The sequence below is a fragment of the Haemaphysalis longicornis genome, unplaced genomic scaffold (assembly GCF_048455015.1).
Source record: "Haemaphysalis longicornis isolate Haplotype H1 unplaced genomic scaffold, Haemaphysalis longicornis Haplotype H1 scaffold_19, whole genome shotgun sequence".
Lineage (NCBI taxonomy): Eukaryota > Metazoa > Arthropoda > Arachnida > Ixodida > Ixodidae > Haemaphysalis > Haemaphysalis longicornis.
In genome coordinates, this window is record NW_027526288.1 from 7,206,852 (window position 1) to 7,226,444 (window position 19,593).

The 19,593-nt window shown below is 49.7% G+C and overlaps 1 protein-coding gene across 1 annotated transcript; it reads right to left on the reverse strand.

The window, feature by feature from the left end:
• Positions 1-12,223: 12,223 nt before the first annotated feature.
• LOC144166821 (neprilysin-2-like) lies at positions 12,224-15,878 on the reverse strand. The gene is made up of 2 exons (XM_077696309.1): positions 13,690-15,878; positions 12,224-12,461 (listed from the first exon to the last, which is right to left on the reverse strand). Exons 1-2 carry the CDS (start codon positions 15,876-15,878, stop codon positions 12,224-12,226), a joined length of 2,427 nt encoding a protein of 808 aa, XP_077552435.1.
• Between the last annotated feature and the right edge of the window lie 3,715 nt (positions 15,879-19,593).

A 19,593-nucleotide genomic window follows, 5' to 3' on the forward strand; every position in this document is an offset into this window, starting at 1 on the left:
GCTGACATTCGAGCAATATTTATGACCCTAGCTGTTGCTGCAACGGGCGCGAAATCATCGATGGAACCCCCTTGATTGGCGAGCAGCCGCTTAGTACAACCGAGAGAGAGAGCGACAAAGCTTTTATTGTCCCAAGGTCTCAACAGAGACGTGAACACCTTTAACTGCCTTGTGGTAGACTTGTGCCAGTAACGAGGAAATGTGCTTTTTTTTTTGGACTACTGCTTGCACCGCTTTTCCCCAACAATGGCGCTGGCGGCTGACGGACTACACCAGAGTATTGGTGGTGGGTCAATTATGTCGTGGAACCTCTACAACCTCGATCCTCCTCGATCTCTGATGGCCTTTGATTGGAAAATGGCAGAATTATACGTTGTTACCACCAGCTCGTGAGCTGCTGCAGGTGCCCACGTACTCGCAAGTCGTAATCAACGCTGAACCGAGTCAGCAATTAGGTTTGGCTTACCTGTAACACTACCTGTGACACTACCAGCTTACCTGTGACCCTACTCTGCTTCCAGCCACCAGTCCCCACCCAACCAGTCCCAACAGCATACCCTGTGAGGGCGACTCCCCCAGCCCTAAGGTAATTGAAGCAATAACGCGCATTGTACTGGATGGAACTGAGCAGTTGTGAATTTAAAAACAAATATTTCCTTAAGTCACATTTAAAAACATATACGAATGAAAAAATGACAGCCATCTGGTAAAATCAGGTGTTTGGTATGTAAACACACACAAACCGCCAGGGTAGCAATAAGCACATATTCGGACTTAGATATTGTGTGCGTGGTTCATTTCGTTGGGACTCGTCCAATCTGGTTTATCTCTTAGAATGTGACGTGTGCAACATGCAGTACATAGGACAGACTGACGGACCCTTCTGAGTCCGCTTTAATTAACAATCACTGCTGTCACGCCAAAGCCCTCCTTAACCTTCCCCTCTCCTGACTCCTGACGATGCCAAATCACTCTCTTGATGACATTAAAGTCTCGCTCCTACAGGGCAATTTTTTTAGGTCCAGGGAGTGAGACCACTGCAAGTCCTGCTTAATCTGCAAATTTAGGTCTTAGTGAGAGTCCTGGAACAATGACCGTAATGCGTGACTTGGATAGGGTCTGAGGCTTCTGTGACCCCTGGACAGACGTGCACTTGTCGCTTTGTTATGTCTCAATTCAGCCCGTTTTTCTTCATCAGCCTCTCGCGCGCACGGTATCGCATAAAATGAAGTTTATGGCCAGGTTGCTGCCACCGGTGTGAAATTGTATATTGAAATTCCACCGACATGCCGTCATACTCCCCAGTTACTGTGATTGCCGTGTCCTCTGACCTGTCTTTTGTGTTAACAAGTTGAAAACGTCTCCTTCATTGCCCGATTATACCCAGTGCTTGTATTCGTCATAATATTTGCCGTACCCATTCTATTCTTGGAGAATGTGCAATCAAATTGTGGGGCTTGCGTTGTTGACAGAGCCTGTGTACATACAGAAAATTAAAAAAAATAGGCACCCTTGAAGTGGGCGCATGTTTCGTTTGCACTTGCGTGAAAACTGCAACTGCCCTTGCTCTCGAAACGCCTCTGAAGCCTCTGAAGGTTATGAAGGTTTCTAGCTGTTTGCCAGGTGCCAAGCTGCTGGTGCAGTGGTGAGAAGTACGAATTATCTGTGACGAAACATACTAGCGTTGAAACATACTAGCGTTTGAATTTAGCTCGCTTTTTAAAGGAGCCATGAAGACAAAATACAAGTTTGACTTATTAGAAAGGCTGCTTTGTCCTGATAAAAATGACACTGATTTCATCGCAAACTTCGAAAAAATAACGGAGATTAGAAAACGTGTGGAGCTGTGGCGACTCGCTAGCCAGTTTCCGGCAACTTTTCTATGACGTCACAGAATCTTGTTTGGGCGATTGACGGCGGCCGAACTAATCAATCGCCAGGACACATGACTGGACAATTGTAGTGGGGCCGCTAGTTCCGTTTGATCGAATCACTTGAATGCTGACGTACACCTAAGCCACTAAAAATTTTGTTTTTAGTGCTGGCCCTTATGACGTCCCTCGCGCCCATAACACGTCACTGTGGCGCGAAATTTGAACATTCACATGCATTTCATGCGTTTTTATCGGTTAAAAAACGCCTTTCGTGGCCGGAATGGAGCTGAGTGAGGTGCTGAAGCCTAACTCTTTAAAGTTAAACACAGTTGTATTTTCTCTTCATGGACCCTTTAAACATAGACGTCTATGGAGCTTGGCTGGACCAAATCGTATGGTTCAAATTACTCATACGTTCGAATTGTTGAAGTTTGAATTAACAAGCTTTCAGTACCACTTTGGACGTTCTTGTCTAAAATACTGGCACAGCTTGCACTAGCGGTGCAAGGCTGGAGACACAGCAGACCTGGCGGCCCTTCTACCTTCGTCGGAGACCCAGCTGTTGCACCTCACTGGACTTCCGAACTTGCCGCTGAAAGTTCTCAAGATCTTCTGGCAGGCCCGGATCGTTTCGCCTGCAGGCTTTCACATCTCTCCCAAATTAGGACGGGTTAGTACGCGCTAGACCGGCGGCAACCGGCTTCGCGAGCTATTCTGTGCTCCCCACTTAATTTAAGGTGTGAATGCACGTTTACTGGCGAGAAAAACAGCACATAAGAGATCACGCCGCAAACGCTGAGCAGAGTGTTCTCGAAGGTTGAGCAGTGGCGGTGCGCGCGATAACGTCATACCTTCTTGAGACTTGGCTCCGCCCACGCAGCTGCAGAAAGGTCGTGCCGGGCGCCACGCGCTAGAGAATTTTTTTTTTTTTTTTTTGCAAGCGCCAAGGAACCAAGCTCGAGCTTAAAGGCCAACTGCACTCAAATTTTTCTTTGTCCAAATAAGTAGTCTATGCTATTAAAATCACCATGGCGAAATCCTTAGCTTCGTAATCACAGAGAACGCTAGGTACCGCCGTTCAAAGTACTTCCGAGCAGACGACGTTTGCACCTGGCGGAGAGTCGCCGAAACAAGTTCCGAGCGGCCTGTGACTGAGGTTGGGGCTCCGTGGGTTGGGGAACCTGTCCCGTGAAGCTCGCGCTTCTCCGGCGACTTGCAGGGCGCTCCGCCGGGCCTAGGGATGCGTTCGCCCGGGGTTTCTCTGCTGCACCAGCGCGATGTACCGCGGTCACCATCACATGTTTAAACTAAACGCATAGGGAGCAATATCCGCCATTTTTTTTTTCAATGTAAAAAAAAAAAGATTAGAAGCCTACAAACTATTCACGCGCGCTTGCGAACGTCTTGGAGTTAGCAAAACTCTTTTTTACTTGAAAATAATATTTTTACTCAAAGAAAAAAATAGCGCGAAGCGAGCACTTGCCTTACATTTGTCATTCTTAAATTTACCACAGAAAAAAAAAGATACTTTATAAATTCTTGACCACTTGCACTTCCGCGTTCAATATTGGCCATATTTGGGCTGGCCCAACGCAGTCTCCATCCTTTAGACCTTTCCAAAAGTTTGACGACCTAAATAGAGTTGTTTTACACGGGGCTATAAATAATTGTGCGACTTTTGCCTACTCGCTAGTGAATCAAAATCAGCCGCAGAAATATCGGCCGTCGTATTCGCAAAGTGCGAAAACTGATGAAACTGCTCCTTTCCTAAATAATAGACTAGATTTTTGTTTCATTCCCAAGTGAAGTATTTACTTTGAGCGTTAGATTCGGTTTATTTGAAAGCAAAACGTTTTCAATAGCACCTGTCTCTGGTTAAAGTAGAAAACAGCGGTAGATAGGAAATGTTTTCGTGTTTTAGTGCCTCATTCAGCTGTGTAAGCTGGCTTATAGTTTCAGACCACTTTTATAATTTGATTCTCGATGTGCAGCAAGGCGAAAAATATTGGGCCGATATTCGCAAAGCTGATTGGTACGTAATGTATAGTAGAATTTGATCGCCGCCCGTGTGCGGCTTGTTCCCTTCAAAGAGAGCGATGTGATAGCCGAGTCGTCGGCTATAACAAAATCTGCTCTTCGAAATCGTATCGGCAAGTAGCTTTGTAAATCAGGGTCCACTTTTTTACTTGCAATGCTGAAAATTGCTGCTCCGGTGATGGAAAAAAAAAAATTACTTTCGGGCGGTCTACTTCATATCGGCTGATAGTAACGGGATGCCGGAATTGCGCCTAACTCCATTATCATGCGCAAAGGTTAGTGGAAGTTCTTCTGTGGAAACAACAGAGCGAAACGTGGCGCTACCACGCGCATTTGAAGGCGGCTCTGAGCGGCCGCCGGTCCTGGCGCGGCAGCTTCAGGTCCATCACGTACGTCACGTCCGCCCGCCGCTATGGCCGCCTTTTCTATTCAGTTTCGGTTCCGAAAACGCCAATGTCGCGAGCCGTTTGTGTCGCGCGCGTTGATATTTGTAGCGCAGTATTTTGCATTTCGCACCCTTTTTATATGTACTATTACGTGACATCATTTCTGCGTTGTCGAAAATTTTAGTGCAGTTGGCCTTTAAACAGCTCTGCTGTTAAACTTTTCAGCTTGATAAAGAAAGGAATCGCAACGGATATTATTCACAGTGACTATAATTTCAGCTTGAATGAAAAACAATGACCGTAGAAATGAAACACAGAAACAATGCTGACTATGAATTTTGTGCAATGTTTCATGTATATATGTGCGCTTTATTGTTAGTAAAACCAATTCACAGTCAGCAGTGTGGCATGTGTCCTTTCTTTCGTTCTTGTTTTTGTTCAAGCTGAAATTTTAGGACAATTTGAACCCACTCACCCAATCCCGAGTAATTCTACATTATTCACTGAAAAAGCCAGTGTTGGCGTATTGCTAGCGTGCACCACCGTTGGCTTCTGGGGTTCTACAAACCGACCTTATGTGGCTATTATATGGTTTACTTTGCATAAATAACACAGGCTTATCTTGCTGCGTCCTTTTCTGGTACATTGCCCATTTTTTTATAAATAACCTGCACATTAGTTGTTATTTTGCAACTTCATTTCATGTCCCGTATGTACTGTATGCCACGCTTTGAGAACCGGCAATAGCCTTTGTACATTTGTATCTAAAAGAACGATACATACTTTTAAAGACGATAGTCTTTCTTGGGCTACTGAAACCCAGAAATTTTGGTCTGTCTGTATGTCTGTCTGTCTGTCCGTCTGTCTGTCTGTGACCCGATTCAGCCGCCCGGCCAAAGCAAAACAATGCCTGCACAATAGTCTTATATAGTCACAATCTACCCGTCTATGTCCGGTGTAATGTTCATACTTGTCAACATTGTTGAAGAAGAACAAGACATTACGCAAATATGAGACAACAAATCAATACAGAAGTGATATTTGCAGTGTTCCTTTATAAAAAAAATCAAACATGCTTGAATTTGCGAAATTAAATACTTCATCAACTGCAGCAAAAGAATTCACTCCGCCGTCGCCTGCTGTCGCCCGCGCCACTATAGCTTCTGGGGCCATTTTAAGAAATCAACCGGCAACAGTTACGCAAGATTCCACTAGGTAGGTTCCACGTTCTGCTTGCAACGCACGTGGAGTGGGGAAACGCTGTTCTATAAACGCTGAAGTAGGGCGCCTCGATTAACGCGCGTCTTCGCCGTACGGCAGCGTTCGCATCGAGTCACCCGGTTTGGAGCAGTGGAACGCGGAAAATTTAAAATGATTTAAGCAAACCTTTGGCGTCTTTACCTTGGGAGGAGCGCGACGCAAGAGGAACATGAGAGGTGAGCGGGAAAGCGAAGGGGGGCATTTACTTCGCAAAAGCCGATAAAGACTATCGTCTTTTGACGGCATTTGCAACGAAAGGAGCAGATACGCGGCCAATTTTTTTATTCCCTACTGTGTATTTCCTGACATAATATTTACGAAGTATAGACATTATTATAGCGCATGCAACGATGCATTGTTATTTTTATGGCTATTATTCGTGTCGTGTCTGTGAGGGGGTGAAAAATATTCTGGGCCCCGGGTGCAAGTTTAGCTAACAAAGCCCCTGGTGACTGGTCCCAACCCCTTTCCCAGCCCTCTCTGCACCATTTGCGGTTCGATGGACCCTGCCCCCGACCACCGGTGTCACCCCACCTGCTTCTTCTGTAGTCAGGGCCACTGGCTGCCCCAAGCGCTTTCAACCTTGCCACCCACCGCTGAAGACCCTCAGCGACCTCACCACCGCCCCACCCCAGACTGAATGAGGCCACCCACCTGCATCGCACACCGCCAACAGACACACCTACACATCCATGATCAGGTGAGTGCAGCGCTGCTCCCAACCTGGCCCACCCCCCTCCTGACACAAAATGGTAGACCGAGATGAGCCAAATGTGCTAGTAAATGCAGCAAATCCGCCAAACAGTCATTCTCCTACGTGCTGAGAACGAGCGTCTTGCCTCTGAAAACCGACTTCTCAAACAACAACTCTATCACTCAACTGCCCCCTCCCCCCCCCCCCCCCCCCCCTATACCCTCAGATCCGCACACTTCCATTTCATTCCCTGCGAAAACAAAAACGTGCACTCTCCAAGCCCCCCCCCCCCCCCTGACTCACGTTCACCCTCACCCACTGCCGTTGACATCACCTCCCTTCATTCGGCAATAGAAACGGCCATGAACACTCACTGCCAGCACACCAAGGCCCAAATCTAAACTATACAGGCCACCACGCATGAGCTCCACCAAGAGGTTCTCCAGTGGATGAAAGCGACCGCACCTCACATCGTTCCACTCCCACCCTCCCTACCCCCCATCCCTTTCCGAACATGATCCAGACCTCTAGCCCCTTTCATGAGTGGGAATGGAATTGCCGAGGTTTCCGCACCAAGCGGGCTCACCTGCAGGCCCTCTTTGCCAATGCGGAACACCCCCTGCCATAATAACCCTCGAGGAAACCAATCATCCTTCCGTACTCAGACTATGCCACCTACTCCCCCCCCCCCCTTAATTCCCCCAAAACGCCACTCTTGTGCAGCGCAGCGCGTCACTTTTACGTCCACCATCCCTCACCTTGGCCAATCTCCCCAAGTGGGTATGCTTGGCTTACCGTCTCAACATCTCCCTCGCCCAGCGGGAAGCAGCGCTGGGTTGCTCAAACCTGGATCTCCAGAAGCCGCTCACGGCGGGTCGGGCAACACAGTCGGCGAAGCACAACGTTCTTCGGCCACCAAGCAGCGCTAACACTTGGTTAAATCTCTCTCTCTCTCTCTCTCTCTCTCTCTCTCTCTCTCTCTCTCTCTCTCTCTCTCTCTCTCTCTCTCTCTCTCTCTCTCTCTCTGCGCACGCAGTGAATGCTGGAAGGTTTTTGGGGGGGAGGGGGGGAGGGGGGGGGATATTGGCCAGTCTCCCTGAGTTGGTATGCTTGGCTTGACGAATGTGCGCTTGAGGCACGCGTGCACGAGCGCTCGGCATTTTCTTGGTATTTTTAACTGCGGCCACCATGCATGCACAAACGATTTGCTCAACAGCTTCTGTGGTCTTTCGCTTGTACCACGGGGATACACAAGAGAATGTAGACGCTTTCACCTTCTTTACCGGCTTCCCCATCCCTGACTAGACCTTGAGTCTCCCCTTCCGAATAAAGAATTATAATAATAATAATAACTGCGGCCACCATGCATGCGTAAACGATGTGCTCAACAGCTTCGCTGTTAAAAACAAATATCGCCCAGCTGTTAAATGAACAATGGAAAGAAAAGGTTTCAACAGGCGGTGTGCGAGAAATGTGAACCCAGGAAAATTGATTGTAAGTGTGCAGACTTCAATCGCATCCATCATAAAAGGATGGAGAGGGCAGAGCACCGTGATGGTGTGGGCAGGAGGGGGAAAAGAGGGGGTTTTAACACAGGGGTGACAGAAGACTATCATGTTAAATTTCGACATTTGCAGTGTAAAGGTGGCCTTTTTTTTTCTTATTAAGCCTATTCTTTCTTGTCTCACGCTGATGGCCAACTTTCCACAATTGGATCGAGGGCACATATTGGCGTCGCATCACCATTTCCTTTGGGTTCGTTGTGCGGGCGTTGGATTTCTACTTTGACTTGAAGTGTAATTTGGCAGTTTGGTTTGTGGACGTCGACCATAGCCTAACGACGACAATTGCTCAGCTTTCTCGAGAGGGATTCGTTTGCTCTCGCCTGAGTTTTAGACTGACTCGCAGGCAGTTTTCACTTTGATCGTTGACGCTTGGGCTTTGACTCTCAGGCAGTTTGCACTTTCAGCGGCTTTTAACAGCGACGCTGTTTAGCAAATTGTAATTTTTTGTGTCCGCAATTAAAAAAATTAGCTATGGAATTAGCTCGGCTACGCCAGGATATACGTAGCGTGAGCTAAGGTTCGCTGGTTGTTATTAGGTTTCCTGGTTGTCTAGGAATAGCTTGATTATCATGCTTACTGCTGCTTCAATGACACAAACACGGTATAGACGGTATTCGTTGAAAAGTTTAGCGGTCAATTTCTTCGCTTGGCAACACTGGAAACGGCCACAGACATGGCCGATGCGCCACGGACACGGCGCAGCCTGGGCCACTGCGGCCGCACGCCGAAGAAAAAAGAAGACACCGGCGTGCGTCATCTGCTCTGTACCAATTCGATTCTAAACTGTGGCGCTAACAGAGATGTTATTAATCGCACTCTTAGTGAACTCGACGCAATACTTTGCGTTCGGCGAAAAGTTCGTAACGTGAAACACAGTCATGTGTTTCACAGTCGTGGTTAGCACGGACAAGTGCCTCCATCCCGCGGAGCCCGACGTAACGAGCGCGCCGCCGGACGCTGAGAGAGAGAGAAAGTGTTTATTAATATGAACATATTTACAGGGCGAAGTTTTAGGCGCACTCACATGGTTGCATAGAGGAGAAGAGGGGTGACTGATCTGCGGGCCGTGCGCACAACGTCGCCTAGCAACAGACGCTTGGCCACAGATATGGCGGCGCACACTTGGTTGCCTGCATGCATTCCACGCCATTGAATACCGAGGATACGCATTATTATGTCGCACATGTATATTTATCAAGCGGCTCCGGCGCAGTGTCAACAATCGCCCCAGAGCTAAGCTGGTTCCACAGGCGCACGCCGGTGTTGCTGCGACGCACGAGCCATCGGTTCGACACCCGGCCACCCCTAGCATGATCATCAAGTGGACCAGGCCGCCACGTGCGGAACCGAGGTTTGTGAAGACGCTGGATGCGTGGGGTGTGTGAGAGACGCCTGGCAGCGAGCAACGTTCTGTGCGCCGTGTGACGTCACTGCTCCTCGCGAATGCGCAGCACGGCTCTCCAGGAGCCACGCGAAACTGCTCAACCTCGGCCAGTGTAGCTCACGCTACAAAAATAAAATGACGCAATTCTAGTACAATGGTGCAGCGTCGCAAAAATGACTGGAATGAAATCAAGCGAAACCTGGCATAGCGGTGAATTTGAGGTAGCAGCTAGGGTTCTGTGGTTCTATAAAGTGGTTACTCAGAATTTTAGGTAATAGAACCACGACGATTGCAGTCGAATGCTCACACGAGGATGGCTTGGCGCTGGTGGAAATGGCGCTCTGCAGTTGCTGCTCCAGGCGCTGGACGCCTGAGGAACACAATTTCACTCCACAGGTATGACTGCTGCTTGATGATTACTTTGCTATGCCCTATTTATTTATTTATTTATTTATTTATTTATTTATTTATTTATTTATTTAAAGTACCTTACAGGCCCCTTTTGAGGGCATTCAGTAAATGGGGTAATAAAGTGATGTTACAGATCATACAGCATAAATTCGCGAGTTACAAAACATGGCAGAACAACCAATAGCGACGAGGTTTGCAATACAAGTTCGGAAAGACGATAACAAGAAAGAAGAAAGGTCGATACCTTAGTCGATGTCCTCATGGCTACCCTGAAGAAAAATTCGAAAGTGTGGTCCACATCTTGTAGAATGTGTGCTCTGCTCTTAGTGCGGTTTGTCCTTGTCTCTCCTCCGCACTTGTTTTGTTACTCTCATAAAGCCCCTAGAACAAATATGTACTGGGGACGTCCCTGTGACAGGCGGGCTGGCTGCCTGCAGTGTCACAGCAAGGAGGGGTGTGCATTTCAGTCAATCACCTGGCAGCGGCAAGAACCCTGCTCATGGTGCGCCGCCCTGAATTGCCAGCTGGAGAACAGGGGGATTTGCATCCCCTCTCCCAGGGGACGCCCTCCCCGAACCGCAGCGGCGCAGTGGCTGCATGGCGCGCGCAGCTGCTGGAGCCGAAATCGGGGACCGGCCACCCGGCTGCGGCAAGGGCGAAATTCACCCGTTACTGCATGGGTCAATGCATGCGCGCTCGTGTGCTCGTGCTTGTAGTGCACGTTAAAGAACCCACCATGCATGTTGGTGGTGAAATTGCGGAGGCACCGGCCGCCCAGTGCGGCATTTGTAACCAATTAGGCAAAATTCCAGTTTGGGGACGCTGGGTACTTCGATTCGGCAAAAATTTTTGCTTCAATAACGTGTGCATATTGTCACGCGTACAATAAGTTTAGAGAGGACATTGGTGGTCATTGCGTTCGAGAGTAGGCAGATTTAAGACGTTCGTGGAGGCGAATGAGTTGTGCGGAGCTCATTGAACCAAGAATGACATTAGAGCGAATAGCATTAGATTTTTGCGTGTAGCAGCGAATTAATGGCATCAAAACTTAAGGCATTAAGCACTTAATGTCATTAGAGATGTACAGGACTGAGAAATTGGACATCAGAAAGGAAAATTTCTACGATAATGCCAACGGCAGTGCAGGTTAGAGCAGGTTGCTTGCGAACTCAGAGCTTTGTGGGGAAGTGTACATTTTTTCTCGCCATTTGTTCGTTTCTATCTGCCTTGCCACTTTTTTGGTTGCCTTGGCTGTATTGAATTCTCCACCGCTTTTTCCGTTTTTCATCGTTAGCTTTCTAGTCTTCCTTAGCCATGCGTGTCCACGGTTTTCAGGTATAGGTGCGTGTGCTAGTGCCTGCATCAGTGCTATAGTGCCATTGAAAACCATTATTCCCAATTTTTCTGCGCTGAGATTTAACCCGGGGTCGGTGGCTTCCTAACCGCTAATATTTATGAGCCGTTGCATATCAATCTGCTTATCAGCTAAACGCTGCCCGATGGAGGCGCCAACTGTTGGCGCTCGCTAGCGTCATGATGCACTACTTCGCTTTTTCTACCGTTTGTCCTGTGTTCGTTGTATTGGCGTAATCTTCGTGACGGATATGACGACATAAAACACTTTCGTGTTAAAACATTACGCTCATCCCGCTGACCCTCCAACAGTGATGTCCAATGATTGTCACTTCCAAAAAAATGAAATATGCTGCCACTTATGGCAACAATGATAGAGTAAAGGTCGTTGCGGAAGCAGCCAAGAAGCAAATCGGCTGCTATCGTGGACTTAAACCGTCGTGATGGTCGTAAAGGTTGCGCACAGCTTCGCTACCTTGAAGTCGTACGCGTTGGTGTGAACTTCCTTAATTTTTTTTTACTTTTACTTTGGCTCTTCGCCATTTGATTTTGGCACGCTAGAAAGCTTCACGTTTCAACCATCGTGGTCTTTACACAATATTGCCCCTGGTTTTTCATTTTACTGCTGGAAGAGCGGCGCGTGAAAAGACCGGGGTAGGATGCTGGGCAGCAGAGACTACTTTCTGTCGCACAGATGCACTTTACTCATGTTGCAAAAATGCACTAACGTGATGTGCGGCGAGATACACTGATGAACAGTCACGGTCAAATGAAATTCGAACACGAAAAATGAACCAGAGCACACTAAATTAAAAAAATACTGTTCATGGCGGTACAATTATGGCGCGCTATTGGTTTATTTGGAAAGCCACATTTCCCAATTTTGTTACTGTAATAAAGCCACGCGTGAATTTGACTTGCATGGAGAGAAATTGCGCTATTTGTGCGTTCTTGTTCATATTTTCGTGATCGCATTTCATTGGACCATGACTGTACTTAGTCCTCATTGTGTTTCGCCTTGAACCGCAATTTTACTCCAGCTAAATTTGCATCATTATCGCTAATTGATCTACCTCTTATACAGCAGTGGAATTAAAAAATTGTTACTATATTTATTTGCTATATTACAAGGAGAACAAATGCAATGACTCCTGTGTGTGGTATCTCAATAAAAAAAAAAGAAGGAACTGTTCCTGCAGGAGGCACTCCCGTTGCGACGACGCCACACTGGCGCTTGATTCAGGCAAAGGCGCGAAAGTTCAAAAAGTGCAGACGTTCTTCCGCCTCATCGGCATGCCACGGACGCAGCCGAAGGCCTCCGCGAAGAGCGGCAGGTTCCTCAGCGGCCCGTTGACCGAGTACGGCGCCGGGGAGCGGACGCCGTGGTGCAGGCGCTCGTGGAAGTACTGCTCGTCGTACGACTCGCAGCGGTCCAGGGCGAACTCGTAGAAGAACAGCTGGTCCGTGGAGTAGGCTCGGGAGTCGCGGAACTTGAACCTGCGTAAATGAGTGGGGGCAGGAAGGTGTTATATGCACTGTACACTCACTGGCCACGCACCGTCGTTTGCCACCGCAACAAATTGTTCACTACTCCTGAGAATTGCCTTCCTAATGTGTAGACGTTCTTTTCACCTGTTCTCCTACACAGGAAGCTCATTTGACTTGTACACGTCCTTCTTATGAGGTAGTTAATTGCTAGTGTAACCAGGCAGACCTGACTCCTGGTGAAGCCGTTGCGTTCTTGCTTCCTGCGCACAGTCCGGCCATATCTCCTCCGGAACGCGTAGTACCATTTATCGAGAACGCTCTTGGTGTCTTTTACAGTACAACACTATTTTCAGTCTCACTAAATTGCGACTAATTTACCCAGCGATGCACTCTTCGCCCAACTGCACTTCCTGCCAGTCCCTCAGCACCCTAGAGGTTCTCACGCGGTGATGCCCGAGGGACCCCATCTAATATTGACTATGCCTGAGCAGTTGGAGGAGGCGATATATTGCGCTGTCCGGACAAGAAGGCTCAAGCTTTGCCAGTTGCTCGGACGGCCGCGGTGGCAGCAGAAACAGCAGCAAGCAGAGTGGTCTTCTACGCCCTTAAGACTATCAAATTGACATCTTCTCCTAGGATACTTGTGGCAGCATCCAATTTTACTGCGAACCAGTATACCTTTACCCTTCAAGCAAATTTTCGTGGCGATATCAGCAAAAAACTATCATTAAAAAGGCAGGCACATAAATACCCAATACCTGGCAATACCGGTAAAGATTACGGTTGCGTAAGCTACTCTGAGTGCAAAAGTACCCAACAGCATAGAAATTACGTAGTGCACGTCATCACGTTTTCATATATAAAAAGGGAGACTGGTATAGCACCTCTTTCAGTTCATTCCAGGCTACCTTGTGTAGACCACGCTAAAGACGTCAGAACAACAGCCAAAAGAATAGAATTAAACAGTCGGGAATGTCATTGTGCAGTAGTATAAACTTTGGTTAAGTACACTTCCATTGTCTCTGCCTTCAACCTTTGTAGAGCCTCGTGTGAGAATAGAAGTGACATCGCATGGGTAATCATTGTGGGTGTCGTTTAAAGCTTCGCAGTCCAAACGCCTTCACAACGTGGATTTGAGCCACATTTTTCTATAGCCATAAGTTCCGGTTCTGTGCGCTTTTTATATTCTTCAACTAAGTTTCCTGAAATTGCTGTGGAAATTCCGGAGAGAGCTTACCTCTCATTTCCGTGCGCTGCGTTCTGGCGGAACACTTCCAGGGCCACTGGAATCGCGAGCAGGTCCCACGCGTCGTCCCGCGCCGAAACCTCGCTGGAGGACCGGTTTCCGTAGAATTGCCTTTGTAAGCAACTCGCTAGGAGCTCGAGTCTCAGGTGCGGCACGTAGGTTGCCGGACCGAGCTCCCTGTCCAAGTCCGTGAGGTGGGCGAACACCTGCTTCGCCAAATCTAGGCCCAGCCTGGGAATATGGTGCACCATGAAGGCGTCCTTAGTGAAGTCTTTGTCGACAGCCGCCGGAGGAACGCCTACGTAGCCGTGGTCGAAGTCAATCCAAGGGCCTTCTCGAAGAGGCGGTCCCCTCCAGAATGTCTCGAAGCTGCGGTTGGACAGCTGGCGAAAGTTGTTGAGCACCAGCGATTCAATGGCACCCTGCCAGGTTAACACTGGCGAGTGCATGCCGTGCCCGAAGAGAAGGTGAGAGTAGTGGTCTCTCAGCCTTGGCTCCTTGAGCCAGTCCGGAACGAAGATCTGTCGCCGGAGATTGAAAATGTCGTCGCGAAACCGGTTGGTCACGCGCGACGTCAGGTTCAAGTCGTACCTAGCGCGACTTGCCACCTCTCCGATCACGTCTTCAACGAGAGCGTCAGTCGCGTCCTTGACGCTACGCCGGCTCCGCAGTTGGGCGTTCCAGTAAACGTAAGCGAACGGTTCGGGCAGAGTCTTAGACAGTGCCCTCAGACAACGCAAGTCTGCCGCCTGTTTCGCAGAGTCACCATCCTCCCAACCAGGCAGTCTTGCCCCTGCCAGGAGAACGAGCTCCATGAAATCGTCAAAGTTGAGGAAGAGCGAGTACCGCACGTAGACCCTGAAGGCCAGGTAATTGAGTACGGTTCCTGGTCCGAAGCGCTCGATCAGCGCGACCAGATTCCTGTGAAAGGCATGTCCTTTGACCAGAACTAAGGTGTCGTCGCGGACGTCTAAGAGACCGCTGAAGACCCTCTCGAGGAAGGCGCGCCAGTTCCAATGGCGAGAGCTCATAAGCTGGGACACTGGTGTTGCGACATAGTTCTTCACCCCCGTGCTCTCTCCGGCCAGTTTGACGAGGGCCTGCTCCAGCTGGAAGAGCTGCGGCACGTCTTGGAGGCGGCCGCTTCTCTCCACTGCCGAGTAGAACCACTCGGTGTGCACCTCTGGCATCCGGACGAATCCGCGAAACAGCGGTTTGGGAGGCCCTATTGTAACGGCCAACTGAGCTGGTGTTCCCGGCTTCAGGACAGACTTGGTTATCGCCACGTCTGCGAGAGCGGGAATGCCGGCGTGTACAAGGACCTTAGCGGCAGTCACAGACACGTCGCGGGTCTTGTTGCTCTTGTACGGGAAGCCGTCCAGGCCGTAAGCTCGGAGGATCATCTGGAAAGACTTAAGCGAGTCGTGTCCTCCAGCCTTGTCCCGACAGAAACGCCAGAGCTTCAGCAGCTGCTTCAGGGAACCTTCGTCCATTTCTTTCTTCATCTCGGTGAGGAGCACTCGCTCGAGCTTTCTCAGCCGCAGCGTCTGCGGGGACGCCAAGGCGGATCCTGGCGATGGTTTGTGACTTTCGAGCCACTTCCCGCAAACGTGTTGGTAGAAGTCGCTGCAGGGATCAATGCGGTCGTCGAGAAGACCGTGCAGTTCATCGGCAAGCTCCTTGCAGCCGATGCCGTGACAGACATGAGCGGAATGCTTCGACGACGACGTCTGCTCTCTGATCGAGGCGGGATAATTCCGGGGTCGAGTTTCCGCCGCAGTGGTGTCCGCGTGCCCGGTCGAATTGGCATCGGTAGCGTACCAAGCGTCTTCGGTAATACCCGGTACGAGTTGACGAGGACGGGCCACCGGCACAGTGTCTCGAGGGCGGTGTGGCGCGACTCGTTTGGTGCCGGGTTGGGTCGGTGTAGCAGCGAGCGCTCGTTGGGCGGGCCGGGACTCGTCTACAGGGCCGGACGGAAGATGCGCGTATATGTGTTGCCTTTCGGGGAAGCTTCGCGCGAAGACGACCAACAGGAACACGATGGTGCAGATGAACACGAAGAGAAGAGCGAGGTCGCCTTTCCTCGGTGCGTACTCTTCGGAGCTTGCGTAGAAGCGCCTGGGATACGGGAAGGCGCCGTCGGTCGTGCTTCGGCTTGAGGACGAGGGGAAAAACATGGTTTTGAGGCGGAGGACCGAGTCGGGACGATGCAGCACCGAGTTCTTCTTCGTCTTCTTCCGATCGCAGTCACGCGCTTACGTGGCTCGCTCGAGGGTGACGAGGATGTTTATGGTGAGCCTCGGGAGCAGGTGTGTATCCGATATGGGGATTGGCCAATAAGTGGATGGTACTAAGGTGTGAAGGAAGGCTAGTTGGTTTACAGTTATGGCGAAAAACAGCGGATAGAAACGGAAGGGAATACAGAAAAATAGACTCGTATTTCTTTTTCAGCGCCCGTGTTTGTCTCTTTCTTGCCTTCCGTTCCATTTCTGCGCGCAGTTTTTCGCTATAAGTGGATGGTTTTTAACTAGCCTCGAAAAGAACCAAAGATAAAATGTTACGACTACGATATTTTCGAGAAAAATAAAGATAAAGTAAGCTCACCTAACCCGTAACACTTGAAGGTAGCGAAGCTTTACGGAACCTTCACGAATTTCACGGCGGTTTAAGTCCACGATTGCAGCCGATTTGATTCTTCGAGCTTCCTTCATTTTTTTGGAAGTGATAATCATTGGGCATCAGGGGCGTATGCTATGACGTGCGTTTCTCGTTCAGAGCAAGTGTTAACCATGATAACGGTGAACGCCAGAGTTCTTAAAGCGAAGCTTTTTACCTCTACCCCACCCTGCGATACATATGTGGTGCAGGCTGGGAACCTCTTTCCCTCTCACAGTGACCTCACCTCTATCCCCAAGGGTTCTGTCGCGACTGTTGGTGCCAACAGGAAACTCCTGCGAACAAATAAAAGAAGTTACTGGCACCGCCAGGATGCGAACCAGAAACGGATCGAGAGCCTGTTGTCTTACCGATTGAGCAACGAGCCCACGCGGAGACGAAAGAGACAGACGGTGCACCCACCGAGCACATCTGCGGTTTTCCCGACGGCCTCTTACCCCCAGTCACGTGCACTCCGGAGCTATGGGAGGCGGCGCTGGGCTGCTGTGACCTGACGACGCAACAAATCCTGACGGACAGAGCAGCCAAGGTCGCTGAGCAGCTGCCGCTGCTGGCCACCCGCCCCGCCTAACAGGGCCCGATTTGAATAAATTGTTTCTTTCTCTCTCTCTCTCTACCCCTCGGTTCTCGCAGAATGCCACGTGTAGCGGCCGCGCGCGCGCCTTGCGCATGCGCTTGGAGTCGCAAAAATTAAAGGAAGCCCACACCAAAGCATGGAATCTCACTTCTCCGTCTCTGTCGCCGACCTCGTCGCCTCCGTCGGGGGTGGCAGAGACGGAGGAGAAGTGAGATCGCCTAACACCGGGTTTTAGCTTCCTTTATTTTTATATAAAAAAAGAGTTTCCACTCATTTTTTCGCCGATACAACTCAACCAACAATCGTGAATCGTGCATTGATTTGACCTTAGCAAAGAATATCTCTTTGAAGTAATGAAAGGTAGGTTAAGTGCATTTCACTTGTCTTTTTATAGAGCCAGGTGTGTGAATTCAAATGACGTCACATGGGTAATCGTTGTGGGTGTCGTTTACAGCTTCGCTTTCCAACCACCTTCACAGGTTGGAGGGGCGCGCCTTTTTTTTTTTTTTTTTTTTTGCCAATCCTGGCCAATCTCCAAAGTGGGTATGCTTGGCTTGCAAACGTGCGCAGGGGACGCTAGGCGGTCCCCGCGAGGCACGCACACACGAGCGCTCAGCATTTTTTTGGTTTTGTTAACTGCCGGGCGGTCGCCGTGAGGCCCGCGCTCACGTGGGTGCGCTAGGCAATTTCTTGGTATTTTTAACTGCGGGCACAAAAAATTACGATTTGCTAAAGAGCCTCGCTCTCAATAGAAGCCCTAAGATAACAAGGGCAAGTGAGTTGACACATACAAGGCGCTATATGTGTGTCTACTCGCGCATGTCCTTGTTACCTTAGCGCTTCTATGCTTTGCCATGTCCTACCAACAGGCCCAAGCCAACACGCCTGTTATCTATGAGGACTTTGTTTCGACTGGAACACATAAGAAAGACGACCGTGCGGGGACAGAACTATTTTAGCACCAGCCTAAATTATTGATAATTGCAGCGATCGGTCGACCCGCTGCATTCGATAGGCTTAGCAGCAAGGCAGCCCGCGGCTTTCTGGAATAAGAAGATGCCACCCGCTTTTCTTTTCTTTGTTTCGCTTTATTTCCGGCTCATAAACGTTTTTTCCTCCTCCTCCTCACATTAGTTGTTTTATCAAGTCGTGTTCAATGTCCCGTTGTATACGCACGCCTACTCTTCCACCAGCTGTTGTTGGAACGTTTATTTCAGCCGATAAACAAAGTAAAATAAAGGAGGGTGGCCTCTTGGTTTAAAAAGCCGCGGTCGCATACTCTTGCAGGGAAATCAGGCGTCCTTTAGCCTCGAGGTAAGTGCTGGTCATTCCGTTAATACAGGGACGGGGTCGTAAATAGCACAAGCGCTCATGGGAGGATCACACAGGGAGAGAGCAAAACACTTCACCACGACCATCAAAATGGGGGAGGGTCCCAGTTCAAAAATTCATTTGAAACTCCCGTCTTTTGTTATGCTCATTATTTTTACTCGTATGTCTGTAAAGGGCTACACACGTGTGTTCTCTCAACCTTTCCTCTGTTCGTTGCAGTGTTTGTTATTTGGTCTTTCTTTGTGTATATGTAAAGGTGTACGACCTGTTTTGTAATGTGTTTTCGCGCCTACTCTATATATTTTCTGTACTTGTTCAGTAATGGCTTCTAACCGCTTCCAAACTGTAAAGAGAGAGAGAGAGAAAATTTTTATTGGGCGACTGGGGTTAGGGAAGCGGCGTGGTCGCCGGTTGGAGGTCGGCGGCGACGATGGCAGATCGTTCCACCAAGGCGACCTGAACGCCCGGGTCGGAGCTACCCAGCGCACCCTCCCATTGCTCGTCACGGGTGATTAAATGGAAGGGATTGGAAGGACAGTCCCACATGGAGTGGGGAAGTGTGGCGCGCTGTCCACGTGAGGGTCAATGAGGTGAGGGGTAGACGGAAGGGTGTATTTGATGGAGCACCGCCCTGCAGGGAAAGGAATGAACCTGAAGAAGTCGCCAGGTGCGCGCTTGCTCATGGCTGAGCTGGGGACTCGCCGGGGGGTATTTTCGGCGGGCGAGGCGGTGATGCGTGAGTATGTCATGATACGTAATTAGTCTGTCTCTGGCTGATCGGGCTGCGTGGTAAGGAACTACTAGGATGGCTCCCGCTGGATTGTGAATCCTCGAGCCGCGACATCGGCCGCCTCGTTCCCCCGGAGTCCCGAGTGCGCCGGGGTCCATAGCAGTTCTACCTGGGAAGTTGGAGGATTTTGAGCGATAATTTTGAGTGACAGGGGCGAAATGAGACCACGGGAAAAATTTTGAACGGCCGTGTTTTAATCAGAGATTACGATCGTGGGGGTCGGCCTTTGTGACAGGGCGAGCGCAATTGCTGCCTCCTCCACCGTGGCAGGGCAAAGGGTGCGAACATCAAGGGAAATCGTCCGGCCGATTCACAATGGCCAGAGCATAAGCATCGTGGTGACGGTATTCTGCCGCGCCCACGTATAAAATATCTGGTCTTACAGGTAGGCGTAGCTGAAGAGCCTGCGCTCGTTGCATTCTGCGACCCGCATGATACACAGGGTGCATGTTGCGTGGTACAGGACGGACGACAAGTCCAGCGTGAATAGCGCGAGGAATGGGGGACTTATGAGCGG